The sequence below is a fragment of the Symsagittifera roscoffensis genome, chromosome 2, assembly GCF_963678635.1.
Source record: "Symsagittifera roscoffensis chromosome 2, txSymRosc1.1, whole genome shotgun sequence".
Lineage (NCBI taxonomy): Eukaryota > Metazoa > Xenacoelomorpha > Acoela > Convolutidae > Symsagittifera > Symsagittifera roscoffensis.
The window spans coordinates 53,517,654-53,543,566 of NC_087063.1; the positions used below are offsets into that span (position 1 = coordinate 53,517,654).

The window sequence follows — 25,913 nt, forward strand, 5'->3', positions numbered from 1 at the left end:
GCAATAGTGTGAAAATTTTAAATGGTCGTGAATTTTGGGGTGTAGATAATCTTAAATCTGCTGCAAACTTCTGTAAATGACCACTGGCACTGTATCTTGAGCAACACTCGGTTTTTCTGGGACTCACTGGCAGAAGACAGCGCGCGATGAGGACATCGATCTCAAGTCCGGGGAGTATGTGCCAGTCGGTCATATTTGGAAGTTTGACCTTGAGAAGAGCAGAAAACACTTGATTTTGGAGTGAAGTTTAAATTTTTAAATTTTCGAATGGAACATGTCATGCACGATTTTCTCGCGAGAACTGAAAATCAAAAAAGGAAAAGAGAACAATTTCAGAACAATTGCGGGAAAGTTGTCAGATAAAAACGAGTGTGAAATTGCAATTCGCAATTTCCATCATAGTGAACAAGAGTAGAGCTGTCCTATCTGAAATAGAAGACAGAGTATTCCCGTGAGAACAATTATTCGAACTGGACCAGAGTGAACCTTCGACGGAAAGGTGGACAGCTTGAGTGTCCCAATGGTCCACATAAAACTGCAGTCTAGAGTAAAAACTTGTTCTTGTTGTTAAAACTGACTGACATTAAACTTATTTTAGTTACTTTGTTGATTCTTGAGTTGTTTACCGACTTATTTACTTCCTGGTTCTTGAGCGTGCTACAATGTGAGTACTTAATTTAATTTCTAGAGTGTGTTTTATGATTGTTATGTTGAGGTAAGGCGAGTTTTAGGTTGATCCATCTGAAATGGATCAAAGTTCCACTGTCTAATAAAAAAGCAACTTAACGGATTGTTCCAACCCGGTTTTTAACGGCGTTCATGTATTTTGGGTATTTTGAGACCTAAGTATGGGGACGTTCTTAATTCTAGAGTGGGGGGACATTTTGGTAGTAGCCTTAAGCTGTAACGGGTCGTAGTCTCATGTCACAAGCGAACCGAACTGGCTCCGACCGTTCTTGAGGTGGGAAAACACAAGAGATAGTGTCCCTGACCCTTGAGCCAGTGGTTATAGGGCCTATTTTTCTTAAGCCTCATGTGTGACTGTAGTAGACGAATGTTACAAAGCTAGGAGTTGAGGGAAAGGGTTAATCCACGACTGTTATAATTAAACAAATAACACCGTTAATCGTCAAAATTCGTGTATCGTACGATAAAGCTTCTTCATAAAGTTCGTCTCGTCGTGCTATATTCGTTGTCATTCTGGTCGAATGGCACAGGTATCGGTCTTTGGCGCATTTTTTTATTATAGTTTTTGGCATATAATATCTGAGACGTGGGTCACACTTCTTGAGATCTGAGAACTTTACGCCTTTCGCTCTCTGATTTTTTACTCCACAAACTTCTTAAATTCATCATCACTAATTGGAATGTTAAGAACGTATCAAAGAAGGTTTTATATTGATTTTTTTAAAAATTAGTTTGGCATCAAAGTTGCCATTTCCAGGTAAATCGTCAAGCTCAGTCGCCATTTATCAGAAGAAGCACATGCTTTTTGCGAATTGTCAAAGTTCACATTGAAAATTTTATTGCTAAATAGAATCAAGTACTGCCGGAGAAGGTGTTGGCTCTTTTCATTAAGGTTGAAATGCATGCTGCCCTAGTGAGCAAGAAGAAGAAAGACTTCTTAGCTTTACCTGCGCCTCTGGGATACGTTGCTGGAGTTGGAAGAGGAGCTACAGGCTTTACCACTCGGTCAGACATTGGACCGGCTCGCGAGCAAAGCGATGTAACTGATGAACGTCATGCGCCACCACCTAAAAAGGTATGCATCTTGGTTTATATTCACTCGCCAGAGCACGTGTCTTTAAATCGGGAACTAGACTTTTACTCAATTTACTGAATGCACAGATAAGACGCCTGGCTCATAAAAGTTATAATATAGCTTTTAAAGTTGGTTGTTTTCGTTTCCGTTTTCGTTTCCTCGTTCTTCTTTCAATTGTGAACTATATTCTTTATGTACAAGTCAGACTACCTAGCTTATATAAAATGCTAATCAAGTTTTCGAATACAATTATATAATATATTGTTGCATTATTTCGGATTTTCGTTCTGTAAATTTTGTCGGCTTTTTTATAAAGCCAACTGTATCAGCAAATGATTGTTTCATAAGACCATAAGACGTTAATTAATTTAGTGAGCAGCTAGTTTTTTAGTACGAGCCTTCGGTTTTTCTTAATATTTCGCAAATAGAAATGTTCATCAAAAGTGTTCACTTGTGTGCGTTTTTGCTATTCACGATCTGTAGCCTTGGAAATTTCATAGCATCTGTTCTCGGCTTTATTTGTGGCTGTTGTTTGTGATGGACTCAGAGTGAGTGGGTAGTGGAGTGGTTAGTGCGTGCGACTCGTAATTTCTATGATGCAGTAGGTCTTAGGTTCGAGTCCAATTTTACTAATCCGAGGCTTTTTTTTTTGCTTTTTTTGCATTTTTCTTTACATAAACAAAGCTTGTGTTATAGTATGATTTATCTTTTTTTTCCATCCTAAGTCGTAAATATTGTTGCGACAAAATGTGTTCATTTTGAAAGCGTTGATTTTGATCAATAACCAGCTATTAAGTACAGACGATGCTAAGGGTATAACACAGACTACTATATTACAAGTAGCACTCTAGATTCAAGGTATCATGGATTTGTAGCGTAGAGGTAGGGAAGGAAACCCGCAACAAAATAAGAGGGTTCGAATATGGGTAGGGTTGGATGTTTTTAATGGACTTTTTCGTATACTACTTAAAAATGAGGCCGCTCTATAAATTGAAGCATGTAGTTGGTAAATGTATATTTTTTTTCAAAATGACTGCTACTGCTAATGAGTCATAATTTGCTTGCGTCACTTAGCAATTACGTAGACTCATAATTGGAGTGCGTCAATTATAAAGGCTAGTGTTTGTGAAGGACTGAGCGTCTGTGGCTAGTGGTTAGTGCGTAAGACTCATAATTTCTAGGATGCAGTAGGTCTAAGGTTCGAGTCAAATTTTACTAAACCGAGGCTTATTTTTACTTTTTTACTGCGCTTTTCTACACAAGCAAAGCTTGTGTTAATTTTGAACTATCTTTTTTTTTCCATCTTAAGTCGCAAATATTGTTGCGGCGCAATGTTGCGACTAAATGTGTTAATTTTGAAAGCGTGAATTTTGATCAATAACCAGCTATTAAGTACAGCCGATGCTGAGGGTATGAACACAGACTATTGTATCACAAATAGCACTTTAGCTTCAAGGTATCATGGATCTATAGAGTAAAGGCAGGGAAGGAGAACCACAAAATAAGAGGGCTCGAAAGTGGGCAGGGTTTTATGTTTTAATGAACTTTTTCGTATACTAGTTAAAATGCGTCCGCTCTATAAATTGAGGCATGTTAGTTGGTAAATTTCTTTTTTTTTCAAATTGACTGGTACTGCTAATGAATCATAATTGACTTCTGTCACTTAGAAATTATGTAGACTCATAATTGGCGTGCGTCACTTAAGAAATTAGAAATTTCGTAGACTCAAAGCTTTACTCATTCAGTTTTTCCCAGCAGCGTTATCGGTCATATTTTCGCTTTAAAAAAATGTAAATTATAAAAGGGCTCTTCCTTTTAGCTACTGTCGTGCACAAGCTGGATAGGGCTTATACCAGAATTATATAAATACATCAATAAACAATATTGCAGGAATTAAGTCAAGTCAGCATTTAATGCGTTTTCAATAAAAGTATTTACTTCAACCGTCCCTCCTCTATAATAGCACTAATTGAATTGTCTATAATTTGCGTCTTATCCAGTGATCTTCACCCCCCGTATACAAAGGATAACTCTCCTGAACAACGCGAAGCTTATCTTAGTTCTTACAAAGTTTTTTTTGTTTCTGAGTAGCTTTCATGCCTTTTTTTCACTAAGTTTTTCAACTATGCGCTGCATTGTCCGCATAGCTGCTGGTCCGGCACCAGCAGTGCACTAAAAACTGATCGGTCGGAAGCTGCTCTGTTCGACTCGCGAATTCCTCTGTTGGTAATTTTTTTGGTGATTAGTGGTACTTCTAGGCGTTTCTCAGTAATCTTCGTGAAGTTTTTGCGTGCGGTTTGAAGAATTTGACATGAAACTAAGCTGACAACACGTTGTCAGCCGCCCATTTTTTCGAAATAAACAGTGCCAAAGGTTATTAATGTCATAAAAAGCATTATGAGGGGTTAAGTTATTTGGAGTTAGTAACTTTTATGCTACACTCAACCTGATATATTTGAAAAGTCTATAAAAAATCAAAACATATTTCTTTTACCCTTAAACTAATGCAGAAATCACTAAACCGGCACAACATGAGCCGAAACCATGTAGGCCGACAAAAATTCTCATCCAAAAAAATCCAAAAAAAAACGGTTAATATACCAGTCAGGAGTTAGTCAACGACACGTATAGTTTGTAAGCTGACAAATAGTTTGTCGGCTTACACACATTTTTTCTTGTGTATGCGAAGTGCAACTTCGCCTCTGTGTGGAACTCTAGAACTGCTTTTTGGCGTGTTGTCGCTAGTGTTTGGGAAGCACAGCTTCGCCTCTGTGTAACACTTGCGATGCGCGAGCAAGTTTCTTGTTATCGGGAGCTTGATTTTTTCCCATTAACAACTTTCATACAAAATTTTAAAAAATGATGTTGGTTCATTGTCGATCCTTGGAAATTGTTTGGTTTGGAGTTAATGTGATTGCTTTGCATCCTTTGGGGTTTGAGTCACGGGCGGACCTTGTTTTTTTTTCAGTATCTAAAATTGAATTTCCGGGAAACATGAATAGTCGGACTATAGTTTGTCGGATTACATGACACATCACGTTTTTTTTGCGCTGCAGGCAGTTTTCATTGTAGTCTTAAAGTGTCGTTGATTTTAACTCCTGACTGGTATATTTACCGTTTTTTTGGATTTTTTTGGTTGAGAATTTTTGTACATGGTTTCGGCTCATGTTTTGTCTGTTTAGTGATTTCTGCATTGGTTTGAGGGTAAAAGAAAAACGTTTTGATTTTTTTTAGAATTTTCAAATATGTCAGGTTGATTGTAGTATAAAAGTTACAAATTCAACCAATTTAACCCCTCAAAATGTTTTTTTAATTGACATTTGGCATTGATTAATATCCTTTGGCTTCGTTTGTTTTTTAAAATAATGGGCGTCTAACAACGTTTTGTCGGCTTAGTAACAACGCGCGGTAGCTGCTAAAAGCTTTTTAAATGCTGGTGGATGTTTTTTGTCTGTTTTTCTGAAATCAAATTTTTTATATTTTCCAAAGTTTTTTATTGACATAGTTATTTCTATTTCATGTTCTATTTGGTTGCATGCAATTTTATGCTTTTGTATCGTTGTATCCGAAGATTTTTGAAGTCTATGATAAGACGCTAGCAAGGATAGCAGGACGCCCAGAATGGTCCGACCGAATTGATTTAGAAAATTTCAAATAAAAAAGTGGTCCAATACAACTGACCCCCGTACAATTTTGGTCAAATTTGGTACGAAATAGGTTTTTCGAAATCGACATTCGTCCGAGTGACATTCGTCGGATTACAATTGGGGGAGCAAACATCTTTTTAAAATGAACCCCACATGGTTCCCAGTATCTGACCAGATAGCGTAGAGGTAAATCGCTTGCTTGGTGTTTGATTGCCGACTGGAACCTTTTTTTTTTGCTAGTATATGTGTGTGTGTGTGTGTGTGTGTGTGGTCCCCGTCAATGATTGGGGGGCTTGCTCGCCGTAGCACGGATGAATTCGATTACTTGTTCGGGTTTCGTTTGGATAATTGACGCGGGTGGTTGGCCACCAAAAATCGCATTTCTTTCTTGATCCCATTTGGGGCATTTCGTAAGCCAGTGTATGGTGTCTTCAGTTTCGCTGAAGCAATGCGGGCACGACCCTTCCTCTATTTTCCCGTGTTTAAAGAGGGTTTCCCGCAGAAATGGAGCTCCATTGAGTCTAATACGGTGGAGACTAACTTCTGCTTCTCTCGAACGTCCTTCTCCTTCCTGAAGTGGTTTCCCACCTGTCATTCGTCTGTGTGGGTGGTTTTCCGGTACCAACTTCGAGTATAACTCATATCGACGCTCCTCCTTTTGTCTGTTCACATCTTCTCTGATGTCTTCGAAGATCTTTTCGCTGATTCTCTTTTGCGCTTCCGATCGCCAGTCCGACCTTCCTTTTAACCTTATTTGTGACTGGTTTGTTCCAAGTCTGTTAAGTGTTAAGGGGATGTTTTTGTTTGAAGTTGCAGCATTTGGCCAGTAACTTGGCTGCATTATCTATGCCCTCCTCGTATATTGTGTTAAGCTGAGCCTCAGCTCGAATTTGGACTGATGGGGCCCCTGCAGGCGCCCCCACAATACACCTAGCCGCTGCATTATTGCAAACTTCAATTTTTTCGCGCGTTGAAGGCGACAGGAACATACCCCAGGTTTCAAAGGCATACGCGCCACCGGGTCTGATATAGCTCTTGTAGAGTTGCCTCAAGTCATTGGCTTTTATTCCCCAGTTTTTTCCGCTCAATGAGCGTACTATTTGTAGCCTTTGTTTCAGTTTCTTCTTGGCTGTGTTGGCTTGCGCGTTGAAACGTAATTGGGTGTTCTTACACCCGGTTTCTTTCGGATCAACTGTTACTACTAAGCCTACAGTTTTGTCCATTGCCAGTTCCACGTAGTTCGATTTAGCCCATGTTTCTATTGATTCAAGCGCTGGTTTGATTTGATTTGCCGCTTCCTCTATTCTTTCGGCGGCCACTTGTATAGTTAAATCGTCAGCGAACTGGTTAACAATGACTGATGGCGACTTGCCCTTAATTGCTTCCGGGAGTTTTGCTGTTGCAAAGCAATATAGAAGGGGCGAGAGCGGGCTTCCTTGCGGCATACCTTGGGAGAAAACTAGAGTTTTACTGAATTCTTCGTTCCATCTGACCATGGCTCGGCGATCCGACAGCCATGATTTCAGCCATTTTAGTGCTACGCTTCCTAAGCCCCTCTCCGCGAGGTCCCGTAGGAGACCAAGCCTCCATACTTTATCGAAAGCGGCCTTAAAGTCGATCGAAACTATTAGCGTTCTTTTTTTGACCTGTAGATTATCCATTGCCGTTTGTGTAATGTTTGCTATAACATCAGTAGTTGAGCGGTGTGCCTGGAATCCTGCCTGTTCAGGCGGCACTAATTCGATTTCTTTCGCCCACTCCTTCAAACGTGTGAGGACCATTTTTTCCATAGTTTTGCCGATGCAAGAGAGGAGGGAAACTGGCCTATACGACTTTATTAGGTTTGCCGGCTTCTTCTTTTTGAGTATCGGCACAATTGTAGCTGTTCGCCAGTTTGCCGGAACTTTGCCTTCACTCCAACTTCTGTTAACCAAATAGAGTAGATATTCCCTTCCCTTCTCCCCTAGGTGCTTGAGCATTAGCGGATGCACTCCATCGGAGCCCGCACTTTTGGGTTTAAGACTTCTTAGTGCTTCTCCTAATTCGGCTATGGAAAATGACTCGTTGATTTCCGAGTCCCAATTTAACTTAATTGCTTCGCGTAGGGTCAAGTATGCTTGTTTCGAATCTTCCCTTTTGACTGTCACTCTACTAACCGAAGCATACGTCTTACAAGCGACTTTTGCTTTCTCCCTGTCGGCCGTGATGGATTTACCTCCGTAATCAATAGGAGTATTTGGGAGCCGCTCTTTTTTTCTGCCGTCCATGGCCCTGAGGGTGTTCCAAACTTTTGTGGTCGGGTCCCGCGGGCTGAGTTCAGCTGCATATTTCCTCCACGCCTCGCGTTTACTGACCTCTATCGTTTTCTTGAACACCTTAGAAGCTTCCTCGGCTGCCGAAATGAGAAGATCGTCGCCAGGGGATTTCCTAAGCTGTCTTTGTATATTATTCATACTTTTCTTCGCAACAGCGCACTCTTTGGTCCACCATGGTTTGCAATCTTTTCGAGTGGTTACCGGAATAGATCCTTTAGCTGCGTTCATTATTGCTTTAGCAAATAATTTTTCCAAAGCTTCAAGGGACTTGAAGTCCTCCGGCAGGGATAGAGATTGTTCTAGTTGTCTCTCGAAATCCGGCCAGTCGGCTTTCTTCATGTTAAGGTTTGGTCGGGTTCGAACTTTACTGACCTTGTCGCAAGAGGATATCAGAATTGGCAAATGGTCGGACCCTACCGAGTCTATTGTGGTCCAGTTAAAGTGGTTAGCTCTGGATGAGTGCACTACTGTAATGTCGGGTGCTGTCCCTGATCCATTTTTCGCAACTCTTGTTGCTCCTCCGCTGTTAAGCAGGCACATGTCCTTATTGATTAGCCATTCGTCCACTTCTTCGCCAATTGTCCTCGACTTTGTTCCGGTCCCAGCTTCCATGGGCATTTATATCCGCGCATATGATGGAGTTACTGCCGCATGGCCATTTGTCCAGGTATGGCTTTGAGTCTCTTTGATCATATTGTCCGGATTTTGCTGGTGGTCGGTACACATTATGAATTGCCAGTTTTCACAGCTATGCTGACTGTCTCTAGAGCTGCGGTTAAAGGCATACTTAGGCTGATTTCTTTACATTCTAGCCCCGGCCTAACAGCGATTGCTACGCCTCCTTGTGCCCTTTCGTTGGTAGTTTCCGTTTGGTGGACAGTGCGGTCCTTTCTAAATACAACCCAGTCGCTGCTGTTCGGAACTTTGGCCTTCTCGGTCAGTTTCGTTTCTTGAAGGACTAGAATGTCCGCTTGCGTATCGTACGCTAGCTTTTTTAACACATCCCCTTTCCCGCGCCATCCATTTACATTCAACTGGATGATTTTTAGACCTTCCTTAGTTCGTGGTCTGATTGGGTTGGGGTCCGCGGTGTTTGATTTCAGGTGGTCGCAACCGCAGTGCCATCTGTATCCATCGTAGGATTTTATCTCTCTGACACTCCATCCCAGGCATTCTCTGTGTATGTACTGGAGACAGTCTACGCATTTGATGGACCATCCTGTGTTTTTGACTTCCTTGTTGCAGAGGCCACTTCGGCCCCGGGTTGGGTTCTATATCTCCTGCCTCTAATAGGCGGCGACTCAGGTCGACAGGATCACCCAAGCGCCTTGCCAAAAACCCGCCCGATTCGTTCTTCTCCGTCCGTGCTGCACCATTGAATGTGGAATTGGCGATGTCCAAAGACATCGGTATCGATCGCCGCTGAAAGGCTCCACACATTGCTAGTATATATATCATGTTCTTTCAATTTTCTTGGCATATTGGCCTCTGTCTCAATTTTTTTCCTGTTGAATTTCTTCTCTCTTGTCAGTTTCTCTAACACTTTTTAGACTTTCACCGAATCATTTTGTCAGCTCTTACGTCAACTCTCAGTTCGTCAATTAACAAACTTTTTATCAGCATGTTTGCATTTAAAGACCCAATGTATTCGAAATTGGTTTTTATCGTGATTGTAAAGTTAACAACTCCTACTTTGAAACATTTTATTTTGATTTGCCTAAGAGGTCTGATCATCTCGAAATCTCACGAGTATGGCATGCTGCCGGAAGACTGGCAAAATGCTCGCATCTCAGAATTATTCGAAAAAGGGAGACAAGAGGCAAGCAGAAAACTACCTACCGGTGAGCCTAAGAAGCACTCATTGTAAGATATCTGACCGTTATTCGAGACGCTATACTTGAGCACATACAGAAAAATGATTTCTTTTCGGATCAATAGCTCGGCTCTATTGCAGGGTGATCACCGACCCTACATCTTTTGAACGCTATGAAAGACTGGACTTCAGCTATGGATAAGGAAAATTTATGCACTGCATCTGCTTAAATTTCGGGAAGGCATTCGATAAGGTTCTCCAGCGGAGACTGTTAGCAAATATTTGGCACTGGGGTATTCGAGGCGAAGTACGTAAATGGATTGAACCATTCCTGTCGGGAAGGACTTGACATGTCGTTGTCAACAGTCAGGAATGAGAACCAGCCCAAGTGACCAAGGCAGTGTATTCCGACCTATTTTTGTTGTTTATAAATGACCTACAAGACTTGAATAACGAACACAATTTGGATAGTTGCCAATGACGCCAAAGAATACGGCTTAGTGGATTCTGAAGAGGATAAAATAGGACTTCAAGATGATATTCAATCAACGGTGGCATGGAGCGAAAAGTGGTAACTTCCGTTTCACCCACACAAAGCCCGAGTTATGCTCAGGGGCGAACTCAAATTGAAGCAGGTGGAATACAGATTGGTATCGGTTATATCGGCACCCTCAATTTAAGTGGCTAAATCCGAGAAAAATCTCAGAGTGATCATTGATTGCAATCTCAGTTTCGACAGTGACATTGCTGAGAAGGCGAAGATAGTAAATCGAATCCCGGCATTCATTCGTTGGTGAATTACACATCTGGATGCAAGTTTTTTGCGTTTGCTTTTCAGCTCACTTGTAAAACCTCGTCTGGAGTTTTCTTTTTCAGTCTGGAACCCTGTACATATAAAGCTCAACAAATGATAGAGATCTTCAACGGCGTGAAACGCGGTTAGTTAGAAACATTGAGAACGAGCCATATGAAGCCAGACTACGAAAACCAGACTGTGCCTTGTTAGGGTTAAGAAATGATTTCTTCTTCTGGGGGTTAAGAAATGACATGAGCGAGGTGTTCAAAGTTCTGTTCTAACAACAGAATACGAAAACTGGATCTCCAACTTGTTCAGCAAATGTTACTATGGAGCAACACGCGGACAACTAGCAAAGCTCACGAGCGAGAAGTTCCCTCTGAACCGCCGCAAGTTTGCCTTCTCTCAATGAATACTTAAAGCAGGCAATGAGCATCCTCGCACAGTTGTGACAGCAGAATATGTCAACGCCTCTAAAAGCCACGTAGACACACTGGTCTCAGCATCCAATAAAGTTATATAGTGGTTTCATAATGTAAGTTAGTTTTTTCATGCTAGTTTTGGGCTCCCAGGAACTCGAAACTTCTGTTTATGTTGAAGTGGGAAATAATTTGTATTCTCTAAGCAGTGTGAGGTTGGGCCTATTGCTGAGCACTGGCTACAGAAAATTGATTTACGAATGAAAACGAATGCCCAAGATCCAAGTGACATACAAAATTGTCACCATAATGAGCTACTAAGGGAGAACTACTTATGATGAGAGTTTGTTTTGAGGTTTTGCTTGATTCATTGATTTAATAAGTTTATTTTTTGCCCCGTAAGCGCAAAAAACGTGCATCAAGGGGATCTTGAATGTTTTTGTAGCAAAATGTTTTCACGCTCAATTTAATTGGCGTGTCCAGGATATTGGTCTGGCTAAGTGGTATCGTCTTTGTATGTTTCTTTTCTAGCTGGCAGTTGCATTTCTGGAAATTTTTTCGTTGAAGGAAACTTTATTCGAGACCAAATGAGTTCAAATTTGAAATAAAATTAGTAAATTATATATATTTTTTTCGATTTTCTTGCAATTTCCTCCCCGGTTTAGTCTCTTTCTCATATAGGTCGACTGCTTGGATCCCATTTTTGTTTTCTATATCAAAAAGTTCGAAGCTCCACTTCACGTTACCTCTGTCTAAACATCCTGAGGAATACGTCTTCTTGTTGCATTTATACTGACAACTCAAAAATCCTGCTGCGAAAAGTTGTGTAATTGTCGTATTTTAACATGGTGATAAGGAAGGTATTGAAACTTAGTCTTTTACAACACTGTCACAGAAGTCAGCACGTACGATGTTTTTTACGTGCTGACATGCTGATAAAATTTCAAATTAAATTGCCAGTAGTTTTTCATGCTGGCATATGCTCATTTTCATGAAAAAGTTAAATTTGTTTACCAGTTGTTATAACGTCAGCGGTTAGGTTAGCAAACGTTATCAAGTCGCAAAAATGGATTTTTCAGTTAAAAGTTAACAATTTCTTGCGAAGCCATATGAAGCATTTGATGGCTTGAGTCAAAAGTAAAATCAATATTCCGGGCTGCTCGGGCTCATTTGATCTCGAGGCTTTTGCAGGGTGGTCAACCACCCTGCAACTTTTGAAGGTCATGGAAGACCGGGCCTCAGCACTACATAAGGGAAATTGTATCGACTGCATCTGCACTCGATAAAGGTCCCGGCAAAGGCATTCGATAAAGTTCCCCACCGAAGATTATTTGCAAAGTTTTGGAACTACGGCATTCGAGGCAAAATACACAAAGCGGTAGAAGAATTCCTTTCAGGAAGGACTCAGAGTGTCGTTGTCAACAAAAAGGAAACAGAACTAGCCCAAGTGACCATTAGAAACCCTCAAGGCAGTGTTTTTATTCGTCGTGCTTTTAAATAACCTACCATATATGATAACGAGCATTTTTTGATACTTGCTGATGATGCATAAGTATACGGCATATTGGATTCTGAAGAGGATCAAATGCGACATCAAAATGATCTTGGTGCAATTGTAGCGTGGATCAAAAAGTGGAAACCTCCGTTCACACAGGCAAAGCGAGCGTAATGCGCATGGGCCAGCCCAATATCAAGCAGGCGGAAAGTGATCGGCACCAACATTTAAAGGGGCTGGGAGTGATCTTTGATTGCGTTCTCATTTTCGACATTGACATCGCTGAGAAGGTGAAGAAAGTAAATCGAATCCCGGTAGATTGCTTTTCAGCTCACTTACAAGACCCATCTGGATTTTTCTTCCTTACTCTGGTCAATATATAAAACTCTGAACAATGAGAAGCAACGTTCAAAGATGTACAACTGTGTTTTAATGTAACGCTTTCTAGTGTTTTTCACATGTTTGAACATTGTTCTAGCCAAACAAATAAAGTTTTTGTAGATGTACTTTTTTGCGATGTTTTTTTTTCAAACAGTTGCAAAGCTGAGCTTCGCACCTCTTGCGATACAAATATGATTAAAATCAAACGGAAAAATTTGGAAAAAAATTGTTTTTGTCAATAAAAAAGCGGTCTCAAAGAGTTGTCAACTCTAGGCCAGATCCGCCGGATGCTTGGTTGAGTTTGAGTTTATATTTACCAAGCATCATGTTAAAAAAAATCAAAACTGATAGCAAATTTTGGTGTTATTTTCCCATCAGAGCACACGCATACCAGGAACACAAAAAAGTTTTTGACCCCCGAACGACGCAGTAAGACGCCACTAGGGCGATATAATTTAAGCCGAAACTTGTTAACACGTTAGAGATCAAAAATAGAGAAAAATTGAAAAAAAAAATCAATTTTGACAATTCGAGTTGGTAAAATTACCAAAAGTATTAAAAACAATTTTCGTATTAAAAACCGAAATGATATAAAACACTTGAAAACAACTACAGCGAAAATTGCTTTAAGCAAAAAAAGCGATCCTTAGATTGTGCAACTCATAAGCAAAACATAAGCAGACAAATAAAAGTCCGAAATATTTTTGAACCGGAGTATTTACCGTTTGAAAGAACAACAGGTCCTAGTCAGATTCAAACTCAATACCTTTGTCGTCCTAGGCTTATTCCTTACCTACAGGCTAAATGTGCTGGAGACACTAAGAATTTCGAATTCATTATGAACCAAGGTAAATTTAGTCCAGACGAGTAGGGGTAAAAAAACATATATTCGACGCGAGGATGTTCCGTCATATGTTTTAGGTTAGCTACCATGCCAGTTCTGTTGTTTCTCAAGTGATGCGAAGCTCTGTTTACTCTTTTTGAAGTCTTTAAGCTGGCTTTTTGCCTTTTTAAACATATCTTTGTGCAATGAGCATTCGCAAACCGGCATGTGCGGCTTGTTGGCAGAACTCTCGATTTGTAGAAATTCAACTCAACTATAGAACGCAGTCGAGATGACTTTTTCAGCATAGAAGTTTCCAACTTGGTTTATATTGCGATCATCATGCTTTCAGTCATATGAAACAATGTTTTCTTTCGGACACTTTTTTCCCCTTAAATTCTCCTAGGATTTGAAAAATTTTTTGAACAAATTTGACATTGAAAAACGATTATTACCCCGTTTGTGATTATAAATCTACTCTTCAATTAGCGAAATCCCTGAGTGGAAGTTAAACAGGGTTTGCCTAGCGAAATAAATTTGGCCGCTATTGGATTTTTTTCGCAGCTTCTACCACAAATTTGTACTCGCTTATTTTCTGAAAATTAACAATAAGCGCCAGGCTCAATCAGAACTGTTTAAGTTTAAATATATTTACCAGTAACATTTAACACATTCTATATACAAATAATCATATACAAAACATCCAACTGCCTGGAATGGCACATCTAAGAGTAGTTCAACTCATGGTCGGTGTGCCCAGAAGTGACATTGAAGAGCAAATTGGAAATTGAGGTGTCAATTTATTTTAAAAAGCATATCAAAAGTTTGACTATTGTCAAAAATATAGTTCTTTCAAACTGAGATTGGGTCATTTTTTCTATCTGGTGGCATGAAATCATAACTCCTAATAAAATTACAAACTTGCGTTATTCGTCGTATGAGAGACATTTCCATCATTTTTGTTTTGAACCCCATTGCCGGTAAGAGGTTCGCTGTTGTTCTCTTTGTTGTTCTTACATGAGAAACATCATTTATGGTCAACAGTTTAAGAGGTGAAGTTTTCCTCACTTGACAAAATTTTTAAAAAGATATGTAGTGTACAATTCATAAACTGAGTAAAATTTGTGCTGGATCGCTAATGTTTGCACTGATTCACAATAGCTTTTCCGAAAAATTGTCCTTATAAATCGTTTTTGCAAAAGGTTTACTGACTGCAATTCTGTTTTTGATGCACTACCGTATGTTAGAATAGCATACTCGATTATTGATTTTGCATAAGCGTTATAAAACATCAATAATTGTTTGGTGCTAAAAAAGTTTCTGGTTTTGTACAAGCCGTTGAACCAACGCACTTTTTTATTTTCTTTGTCTGTATGGCTTTCAAAATTCAGTTTATTATCAATTATTAATCCAAGGTATTTGGTTTTTAAAGAATTTTAAAGTGTTTCCTTTGCATAATTTATTTCTGATAGTTGATTATTAGCAAAAGAGACTAAATTGCATTCTTTAGGATTGAATGTTACTCCGTTATCAGCGAACCAGTTTTCACTTTGTTTTAAAGCTTTTTGAAACTCTATTTGATCATTGCTAAAAATTGTTGTCATCCGCGTACAATACTGACTTCCTTTTATTAAGTTGTAAAGACAAATCGTTTATGTATATTAGAAACAACATGGGTACCAAGACCGATCCCTGCGGAACACCATTTTCAATTAATTTTTTTTTCTGACTTAGTTATTTTAATCTACTTATTGAAATCTTTTGGATAAATAACTTTTCATTGGGTCTAAAACTTTTCCACAACCGTTTATTTCTAGTTTTTGAAGCAATTTTTCATGATTTTTGTATCAAAAGCTTTGCTTAGATCTACGAAGCAAGCTTGTGTTGTGTGTTTCTTACTCTTTCTGCAAAGTTTCAGTGAATTCAATTAGTGTATGAGTGCAGGAATGTTTTGGTCGAAAATCAAACTGTTTATCGCAAAGGATCTTGTTTTTATTCAAAAAGTTCATCATTCTGTAAAAGCTAATCTTTGCAACAATTTGTTGGGGAGCGAAGTGAAGGGTTTCCAGGAAAAAAATTTGATTGTTTTCTAGTAATTTTCGAAAAACTTTTGACGTAGCGTATGACTTTCTATCAAATTCAAGTGGCCCAAATAAGCGACAATTTTCAAAACCGATTTGGGTTCAATCAGTGTTGTGGTATCTGAAATGAGGTAGGTTTATATTAAAAAATATAACTATAAGTTTTTTGAGGTTCAAACAGTTTTGCGGAAATTTAATTTGTTCTGTGAAACTAGAAACTTTTTATGCAAGTTAAAACTAAACGTAAGAAGAAAAAAACGTTTCTTTTTGGATGGGTTTCTTCGACATCGTTTGGATTGTAGCTTTAAGGTTAGTCTCTTCCAAATATTGTTTTTTTGCCATTTTTTGATCTGATTAGATGTTCTGTAACAATTGTTTGCCATTTCTTGCTATTCCTTTTTCTTATCTATTGTATTGTTTTTATTGATGTATTAAATTTGGAGATAGATGCCGTTTTTTAGTGTTAATTTTTTTTTAAATCAGTTCAACCACTATTTTTTAATTATCGTGTTGTTGTGGTACAAAAAAGAAAATTCTTATCTGGTGTTATTAGCGACTTGAATTTTTCATTTATTTGGTTCAACTAATTTTTTTCAAACACTTTGAAATTTCAAAGTATAGAAATTTTTACACGCTTATTTTTTATATTCGCTTCTTGTTTTGGCTGTTTCGGCTTCTGTTTGGCTTCTTGTTTTTTATCAGCTCGCCATTCAGGTTTTTCTTCCAAATGAAGGTCTCTTGTAAAGTCCACTCATTGGAAATCTTAACTCAGCCCCTCAGTTAAAGAGAACTTGAGATAAATCATGAAGCTGTAAAATAAATGCTTTCTGTTGGCGTGTTAAAGAATATGAACATAGTTTACTCTTTTTAAATCAATTTTTTTTGTTGTGCTTTAGAAAGACGACGATGAAGATGAAAATGAAGATTTGAATGATGCTAATTTTGATGAGTTCAATGGATATGGAGGCAGTCTGTTCGGAAATGCACCTTACGAGAAAGACGATGAGGAGGCCGATATGATATATGATTCAATCGACAGGCGACTGGACGAGAGAAGAAAAGAACGAAGAGAGCTGAAGTTTCAAGAAGAAGTTAGGAAAGTGCGAGAGGAAAGACCCAAGATACAGCAGCAGTTTTCAGATTTGAAGCGCAAATTAGCCGAAGTGAGTAGCGACGAGTGGTTAAATATACCGGAAGTGGGGGATAGTCGAAATAGGAAGCAGCGCAGTTTGCGTCAAGAGCAAATGACACCTTTGCCGGACTCGGTTTTAGCGCGTGCTGCCGGTCAAGATGCGACGACATCTTCGGTTGATCCAAAAGCAGGCCTTACAACTCCGGGTACGCTCTCAACATTGGGAACATCAAGCGTCGATTTGAGGAAAGTGGGCGAGGCAAGAAACACTCTGATTGACATAAAATTGAAGCAGGTTTCAGATTCCGTTACTGGACAGACCACAGTCGATCCGAAGGGATACTTGACTGATTTGCAATCTATGTTGCCAGCCTATGGGGGCGATATACAAGACGTGAAGAAAGCGAGGTTGTTGTTGAAATCAGTGCGCGATACCAATCCAGGTCATGCTCCTGCTTGGATAGCCTCAGCTAGGTTGGAAGAGGTTGTTGGTAAGTTGCAAGTGGCCAGAAACTTAATAATGAAGGGAACCGAGGCCTGTCCAAAAAGTGAAGACTGTTGGCTAGAAGCAATCAGATTACAGCCTGGAGATACCGGAAAAGTGGTAGTAGCACAAGCTGTGCGGCAATTACCATTGTCCGTTAAATTGTGGTTGAAAGCAGCAGATCTCGAAGCTGATAATAAGGCGAAGAAAAGGGTATATAGGAAGGCTCTGGAACATATTCCCAATTCAGTGAAGCTGTGGAAAACTGCGGTAGACTTGGAGGACGAAGACGAGGCCCGAATTATGCTTGGAAGAGCTGTTGAGTGTTGTCCTCAAAGCGTAGATATGTGGTTGGCTCTCGCAAAATTAGAAGGCTATGAAAATGCTAAGGCAGTTTTGAATAAAGCTAGACAAAATATTCCGAATGACAGGCAAATTTGGCTCACAGCTGCGAAGCTGGAAGACACGGCTGGTAACCGAGAGAATGTAGACAAGATCATCAAGAGATCTATAGAGTCACTGCGAAATCATAGAGTTGACGTTTCAAGGGAAGAGTGGCTGACTGATGCGGAAAATTGTGAGAAAGCTGGGAATATCTTAACATGTCAGGCTATAATATCGAACGTCATAGGAATGAACGTTGACGAACAAGATCGCGAAGATGTCTGGCTAGATGATTCAGAGACTATGACCTCAAAGGGTTCCATAGAATGCGCCAGAGCAATATACATGCACGCCCTTCATATTTTCCCCAGTCACCAACGAATATGGGAGGAAGCCGCTCATTTCGAGCGCGCGAAAGGATCACGTGAGACCTTGGAATCGTTGTTGCAACAAGCAGTTATACATTGTCCCAAAGCAGAGGACCTATGGTTAATGGGTGCCAAGACAAAGTGGCTTGCTAATGACGTGAATGCCGCTCGCCAGATTCTAGCACTTGCATTCAAAGCGAACCCGAACAGTGAGAAAATTTGGCTAGCTGCGGTGAAACTGGAAAGTGAAAACGGGCATTTCTCAAGAGCGAGAACCTTGCTGAAAAATGCACGAAGTAGCTCGATGACAGCTCGAGTACTGATGAAGTCAATAAAATTGGAATGGGCTCTGGGCGAGTTTGACGAAGCGAAGAGGCTAGCTCGAGAAGGTGTGAAGATGTATGAAAACTTCGACAAAATGTGGATGATGCTTGGTCAATTAGAGCAGATATCAAACAATACTGAAGAAACTAGAAAACTTTACAACGATGGACTGAAGAAATGTCCACATGCAATAACACTTTGGATCCTTTTGTCCAGGTTTGAGGAAAACCTGAAAAATGTCATACGAGCCCGCGCTTTGTTAGAAAAGGCCAGGTTAAAGAATCCTCAAAATGCGGATCTATGGTTGGAAGCTATTCGACTCGAAATGAGAAATGGTAATCATGTAATTGGCCATAATCTAATGGCGCGGGCTTTGCAAGAATGTCCTACGGCCGGAAAGCTTTGGTCCGAAGCAATTTTTATGGAGGGTCGGCCCCAGCGGAAATCCAAAAGTCTGGACGCTCTGAAGAAATGCGAGCATGACCCTCATGTTGTTTTGAGTATTGCTCTTTTGTTCTGGTGTGACAGGAAAATCCAGAAAAGTCGTGACTGGTTCGCTAGGGCTTTAAAGCTGGACAGCGATCTGGGTGACAGTTGGGCTTATCTGTACAAATTTGAGAAACAGTATGGAAAGGAAGAGGTGTTAAAGGAAATTGAAGCGCGGTGTGAAAAAGCTGATCCTAGACACGGCGAGTACTGGTGTAAAGTGTCAAAAGATATTATAAATTGGCGAAAAGACACATGTGAAGTTTTGAAATTAGTAGCCGACAGCTTGCCACCAATCGAAAAACTCTGAAGTGATTGAAAGTTGTCAAAAAACTTGAGGACGGTAAGAGGAACTGTTGGAAAAGTCTACAAGAGGCGCGAAGGCGGAATGGACAATTCCAATTAGTACAAAGTTGTGCTACGCATTGCGTGAAACTTTTCTGTAGTGTATTTGTCATTTCGATTATCGGAATTAATTAATTATTGTCGCCAGATTTTTTTCCAGTAGCTGTTCTTGCAGTAGCTAAATGGCCGGTTCACCTTTTTGGCTTAAATTATTTTTACGCTAGCAAGCAGCTAGTGTTTTTTGAGCGAACCTTCTTTGTTTCTAACCTAACTCGCAAATATAAGTGTTCACTTCTGTGACTTATGATTTCTTTCTAAGGTCAGTTTTTTTCTTCGTAAAAAGGAATAAAGAGGAAGGCACATTCCTCTATCGAACATCGAAAGTGTAAATATCACGAAAAACGTGATCGACTACTAATTTCAAAAGTGGATTTAATTATCAGATTTCCTAGCGAAATGAAAAATGTTCTGTACCTTTTGATCCAGTTTTCTAAATTTTATCCTCTAAGTGTCAATCATTAATTGTTCTTAAAATTAAAAGAGCTTTAAGGCGATCTTTTTTCTCTGAAATTTGAAATTCGAAATTGCTGCTGAGGATGTTAATACAGACTCTTAAGTTGCTCTAGACAGATTTTTTTTGCATACATCTGAAAGATAATGATTGTTTAACAGTCTTCAGTTTTCGCGTGGCGTAGACAGTCAGTTAGTCTGGTTCAGCTATCATTCCCAATTGAATTGAGGCCAGCAGTTTGGTCTCCTTACTTCTTAATAAACGAAGTGATTTAGCAATTATTTAGTTGTTTTTTTCTGAGCTCTTTGAGAAATTTTACATTGTTTTGGCCAAGTTTCTCATAAGTTATGTGATTTAATTTTCTTTTCGTCGCTTTTGATTTAGTTTTTGTGGGATTAGTTGCCAATTTGTTTTTCAGAGCAACCAAATCACTCACTAGAAATTTTTGACAAATTTTAAGACTTTTACCGGTTTCGCTTTTGATTTATTTTCAAGTTCATTTCAGTTCCTTTGTCAGCAGAAAGGCAGCTTCCACTACCGAACAGCAAAAGTGTAAAGGGTACGAAAGACGTGATCGATCTCTTGTTTCGGAAGTTGATTACTCTTGCGAAGCAAAGTGTATTAGTACGAACTTTCTTTTTTTTTCAATTAAGTAGCAAATAAAAGAGCTGGCACTATTAAATCGGTAGGCTGCGGTAGCAGTATAAAATCATCTGCCTTGACAGAATTTTTCCAATTCAATGTAGCTTGCAATTCTTTGAAATGCATAATTTATACATAATTTGGCTTTATGCTTTCCAATTTATTACATGCAAAATTGTGTTTTTTTTTGTATTTGGTGCTACTTTTGCTGCTTAAAGATAGCGAATTAGCTATCTTTAAGCATATGTAGCTGCGTTGTGGGTGCTAATTTTTGCGGATCTTAAGCATCCGTGGCTAGTGAATGGGACTCATTTGCTAGGTAGCAGATTCGAACCCTAGATCGGGCCGAATTTTAGCTAATTCGAGGCTTATTTCTCTTTTTTTTCTTATATCATTTGATAGAGCTTCTTTTTTATCGTGTTCTCGCGAGTGTTTGCGAAGCGCAGTTTGGCCTCCGTGTGAATAACTTGATTAGCCTAGATGAAAATTAGTTCACATGATCTAAAATCTTTGCGATTGTTTCTAATGAAATTGCAATTCTGTTCTTTTCTAATGTTTTTGAGCTCATTGATTCACGATTCACATTTGTTTTTTTTTATAGCCGCTGTTTTATTTGTTTTGAGTTTTTTAAATTCACCCTAGTCAACAGTGTCTTTGCATATTGAAAATCTCATTTTTCGCGTAAGCAAACAAGTCTGCCTCAAAATTTTTGAAAGGATATCATTCATTTTCATTAGATTTTGTCAGGTTTTTAAGTGTGACGAACGTATTGAAGTGTGGCACGTTTTTGGAATTTCACCTATTTGTTGTATACTCTGCTGCACATTGTAATTTTGCAGTTTTTGGTTGATGTTCCAATTCATTTGAAAATGTTTTCTTTTTGGTTTTTAAAACTTTCATAAGCAATTACAGTTACACTCGTTTTAATTGTGATTTACAGTAAGCGATGGACTTATTAAATGATGAATGAAACGATATTTTACTTATTTAGGTCATGTGGCTTTTTGTGTTTTTTAATTAATTGCGGTTTTTCTCAATTTCGTTTTTGATTTTGTGTTGAAGAAAGATGTGATAATTTGTTAATTGGTTTTTTCTAAAAAAAAACTGCAAATGCTCTAATAACTACAGAAGTCTATCTTATGTCTTAGTGCATTTATAAACGTTTTTAGGTCTTTTTGCTTTTGTTGAGTTCAATTCAAGCGGAAATAGTGGTATAATTTTGGTTTCGAAAGGGGAATTTTATTTTTAGAATTAGCAGTATGAACAACTTAACTATTTGTTCAGTTTTCTTGGATTGGGGTAATTTTGAAGAAAAAAAAATTGGAAACCATGATTATTTCGAAGAGCTTTAACCTGAAATAAAAAGTTTTTCCAAAAGTTATAATATAATCAAAATTTTTCTTGCAACTTTTTGCTGTTTTCTTGTTCTTTGACACTTTTCCAACCCTCTCTGTTGGCCATATTTTTGTTATTTTCAGTTTAATTTGGTTTGTTGAACTAAATTGATGTAATTCAGATCACGAAAGAGAAACTCGAGCAAACGCGTGACTTTTTTCGAAGGTGGGTGTCAGTTTTGAGAATTACGAGCGGAAATTATTTTTTGTCTATTGATCCATTTTTCTCTGATTGGATTAGTTTCATGAAGTAAGTACCAATCAGAAAAAGGTTTTGGATTTGGAACTCAGATAGCTTAGAGTTTTGCAGTAAATCACGAGGTACCACATGGTACAGTGCTCGGTATGAAAATTTTCAAATTGTATATTAACGAATTTTGGGGAGTAAATTGGGAAATCAGGTTCAAACTGTTCAATTCGTGGATAAGACATTTTCTCTTTTTGCGGAAAAGAATTTGCATGTTGGGAAGTCAATTTTACAAGAATCCTCATAAACGATTACAGAAATTATCCGAGAATGAACTTATGATTAATGGAGACATAAATATAATCAGATTTGACAAAAACTCAATCATATTTTAAATATATTTTTTTGAAAAAGAAGAACTGAAAACTCAAGAATCCGCATGATATCTTGGCATTAGTTTGGACAAAAAGCTGAGCTTTTTAAACGGAATTATTGTGTCTTAGCGAACTGGTGTGCGAGATAGTTATCTTACGGTATAAAATGCAGTTAACGGCACGTGCTATTGAATTGAACTCCTTAGTTTTGTCCAGTCTTATTTATAGCGGAATGTGTTAAAGTAGATTACTATAGAAAATCTTCGACATCGTTTGGATTGTAGCTTTAAGGTTAGTCTCTTCCAAATATTGTTTTTTTTTGCCATTTTTTGATCTGATTAGTTGTTCTGTAACAATTGTTTGCCATTTCTTGCTATTCCTTTTTCTTATCTATTGTATTGTTTTTATTGATGTATTAAATTTGGAGATAGATGCCGTTTTTTAGTGTTAATTTTTTTTAATCAGTTCTACAACTATTTTTTAATTATCGTGTTGTTGTGGTACAAAAAAGAAAATTCTTATCTGGTTTTATTAGCGACTTGAATTTTTCATTTATTTGGTTCAACTAATTTTTTTCAAACACTTTGAAATTTCAAAGTATAGAAATTTTTACACGCTTATTTTTTATATTCGCTTCTTGTTTTGGCTGTTTCGGCTTCTGTTTGGCTTCTTGTTTTTTATCAGCTCGCCATTCAGGTTTTTCTTCCAAATGAAGGTCTCTTGTAAAGTCCACTCATTGGAAATCTTAACTCAGCCCCTCAGTTAAAGAGAACTTGAGATAAATCATGAAGCTGTAAAATAAATGCTTTCTGTTGGCGTGTTAAAGAATATGAACATAGTTTACTCTTTTTAAATCAATTTTTTTTGTTGTGCTTTAGAAAGACGACGATGAAGATGAAAATGAAGATTTGAATGATGCTAATTTTGATGAGTTCAATGGATATGGAGGCAGTCTGTTCGGAAATGCACCTTACGAGAAAGACGATGAGGAGGCCGATATGATATATGATTCAATCGACAGGCGACTGGACGAGAGAAGAAAAGAACGAAGAGAGCTGAATTTTCAAGAAGAAGTTAGGAAAGTGCGAGAGGAAAGACCCAAGATACAGCAGCAGTTTTCAGATTTGAAGCGCAAATTAGCCGAAGTGAGTAGCGACGAGTGGTTAAATATACCGGAAGTGGGGGATAGTCGAAATAGGAAGCAGCGCAGTTTGCGTCAAGAGCAAATGACACCTTTGCCGGACTCGGTTTTAGCGCGTGCTGCCGGTCAAGATGCGACGACATCTTCGGTTGATCCAAAAGCAGGCCTTACAACTCCGGGTACGCTCTCAACATTGGGAACATCAAGCGTCGATTTGAGGAAAGTGGGCGAGGCAAGAAACACTCTGATTGACATAAAATTGAAGCAGGTTTCAGATTCCGTTACTGGACAGACCACAGTCGATCCGAAGGGATACTTGACTGATTTGCAATCTATGTTGCCAGCCTATGGGGGCGATATACAAGACGTGAAGAAAGCGAGGTTGTTGTTGAAATCAGTGCGCGATACCAATCCAGGTCATGCTCCTGCTTGGATAGCCTCAGCTAGGTTGGAAGAGGTTGTTGGTAAGTTGCAAGTGGCCAGAAACTTAATAATGAAGGGAACCGAGGCCTGTCCAAAAAGTGAAGACTGTTGGCTAGAAGCAATCAGATTACAGCCTAGAGATACCGGAAAAGTGGTAGTAGCACAAGCTGTGCGGCAATTACCATTGTCCGTTAAATTGTGGTTGAAAGCAGCAGATCTCGAAGCTGATAATAAGGCGAAGAAAAGGGTATATAGGAAGGCTCTGGAACATATTCCCAATTCAGTGAAGCTGTGGAAAACTGCGGTAGACTTGGAGGACGAAGACGAGGCCCGAATTATGCTTGGAAGAGCTGTTGAGTGTTGTCCTCAAAGCGTAGATATGTGGTTGGCTCTCGCAAAATTAGAAGTCTATGAAAATGCTAAGGCAGTTTTGAATAATGCTAGACAAAATATTCCGAATGACAGGCAAATTTGGCTCACAGCTGCGAAGCTGGAAGACACGGCTGGTAACCGAGAGAATGTAGACAAGATCATCAAGAGATCTATAGAGTCACTGCGAAATCATAGAGTTGACGTTTCAAGGGAAGAGTGGCTGACTGATGCGGAAAATTGTGAGAAAGCTGGGAATATCTTAACATGTCAGGCTATAATATCGAACGTCATAGGAATGAACGTTGACGAACAAGATCGCGAAGATGTCTGGCTAAATGATTCAGAGACTATGACCTCAAAGGGTTCCATAGAATGCGCCAGAGCAATATACATGCACGCCCTTCATATTTTCCCCAGTCACCAACGAATATGGGAGGAAGCCGCTCATTTCGAGCGCGCGAAAGGATCACGTGAGACCTTGGAATCGTTGTTGCAACAAGCAGTTATACATTGTCCCAAAGCAGAGGACCTATGGTTAATGGGTGCCAAGACAAAGTGGCTTGCTAATGACGTGAATGCCGCTCGCCAGATTCTAGCACTTGCATTCAAAGCGAACCCGAACAGTGAGAAAATTTGGCTAGCTGCGGTGAAACTGGAAAGTGAAAACGGGCATTTCTCAAGAGCGAGAACCTTGCTGAAAAATGCACGAAGTAGCTCGATGACAGCTCGAGTACTGATGAAGTCAATAAAATTGGAATGGGCTCTGGGCGAGTTTGACGAAGCGAAGAGGCTAGCTCGAGAAGGTGTGAAGATGTATGAAAACTTCGACAAAATGTGGATGATGCTTGGTCAATTAGAGCAGATATCAAACAATACTGAAGAAACTAGAAAACTTTACAACGATGGACTGAAGAAATGTCCACATGCAATAACACTTTGGATCCTTTTGTCCAGGTTTGAGGAAAACCTGAAAAATGTCATACGAGCCCGCGCTTTGTTAGAAAAGGCCAGGTTAAAGAATCCTCAAAATGCGGATCTATGGTTGGAAGCTATTCGACTCGAAATGAGAAATGGTAATCATGTAATTGGCCATAATCTAATGGCGCGGGCTTTGCAAGAATGTCCTACGGCCGGAAAGCTTTGGTCCGAAGCAATTTTTATGGAGGGTCGGCCCCAGCGGAAATCCAAAAGTCTGGACGCTCTGAAGAAATGCGAGCATGATCCTCATGTTGTTTTGAGTATTGCTCTTTTGTTCTGGTGTGACAGGAAAATCCAGAAAAGTCGTGACTGGTTCGCTAGGGCTTTAAAGCTGGACAGCGATCTGGGTGACAGTTGGGCTTATCTGTACAAATTTGAGAAACAGTATGGAAAGGAAGAGGTGTTAAAGGAAATTGAAGCGCGGTGTGAAAAAGCTGATCCTAGACACGGCGAGTACTGGTGTAAAGTGTCAAAAGATATTATAAATTGGCGAAAAGACACATGTGAAGTTTTGAAATTAGTAGCCGACAGCTTGCCACCAATCGAAAAACTCTGAAGTGATTGAAAGTTGTCAAAAAACTTGAGGACGGTAAGAGGAACTGTTGGAAAAGTCTACAAGAGGCGCGAAGGCGGAATGGACAATTCCAATTAGTACAAAGTTGTGCTACGCATTGCGTGAAACTTTTCTGTAGTGTATTTGTCATTTCGATTATCGGAATTAATTAATTATTGTCGCCAGATTTTTTTCCAGTAGCTGTTCTTGCAGTAGCTAAATGGCCGGTTCACCTTTTTGGCTTAAATTATTTTTACGCTAGCAAGCAGCTAGTGTTTTTTGA

General features: G+C 39.2%; 2 protein-coding genes across 2 annotated transcripts; both read left to right on the plus strand.

Moving 5' to 3' along the window:
• The first annotated feature begins 1,385 nt into the window (after positions 1 to 1,385).
• Positions 1,386 to 19,202, plus strand: LOC134839061 (pre-mRNA-processing factor 6-like). Its single transcript, XM_063854469.1, has 2 exons — positions 1,386 to 1,762; positions 16,429 to 19,202. Exons 1-2 carry the CDS (start codon positions 1,586 to 1,588, stop codon positions 19,018 to 19,020), a joined length of 2,769 nt encoding a protein of 922 aa, XP_063710539.1. The 5' UTR covers positions 1,386 to 1,585; the 3' UTR covers positions 19,021 to 19,202.
• A 2,728-nt stretch (positions 19,203 to 21,930) lies between these two features.
• LOC134839877 (pre-mRNA-processing factor 6-like) lies at positions 21,931 to 25,815 on the plus strand. Its single transcript, XM_063855503.1, has 2 exons — positions 21,931 to 21,945; positions 23,042 to 25,815. The coding sequence occupies exons 1-2, from the start codon at positions 21,931 to 21,933 to the stop codon at positions 25,631 to 25,633; spliced, it is 2,607 nt and encodes an 868-aa protein (XP_063711573.1). The 3' UTR covers positions 25,634 to 25,815.
• Positions 25,816 to 25,913: the final 98 nt, after the last annotated feature.

Coding starts and splice junctions, on each gene's coding strand:
- LOC134839061 (XM_063854469.1), top strand. CDS start 1,586: ATGCATGCTGCCCTAGTGAGCAAGAAGAAGAAAGACTTCTTAGCTTTA. Junction 1,763..16,428: donor ATGCGCCACCACCTAAAAAG/GTATGCATCTTG, acceptor GTTGTGCTTTAG/AAAGACGACGATGAAGATGA.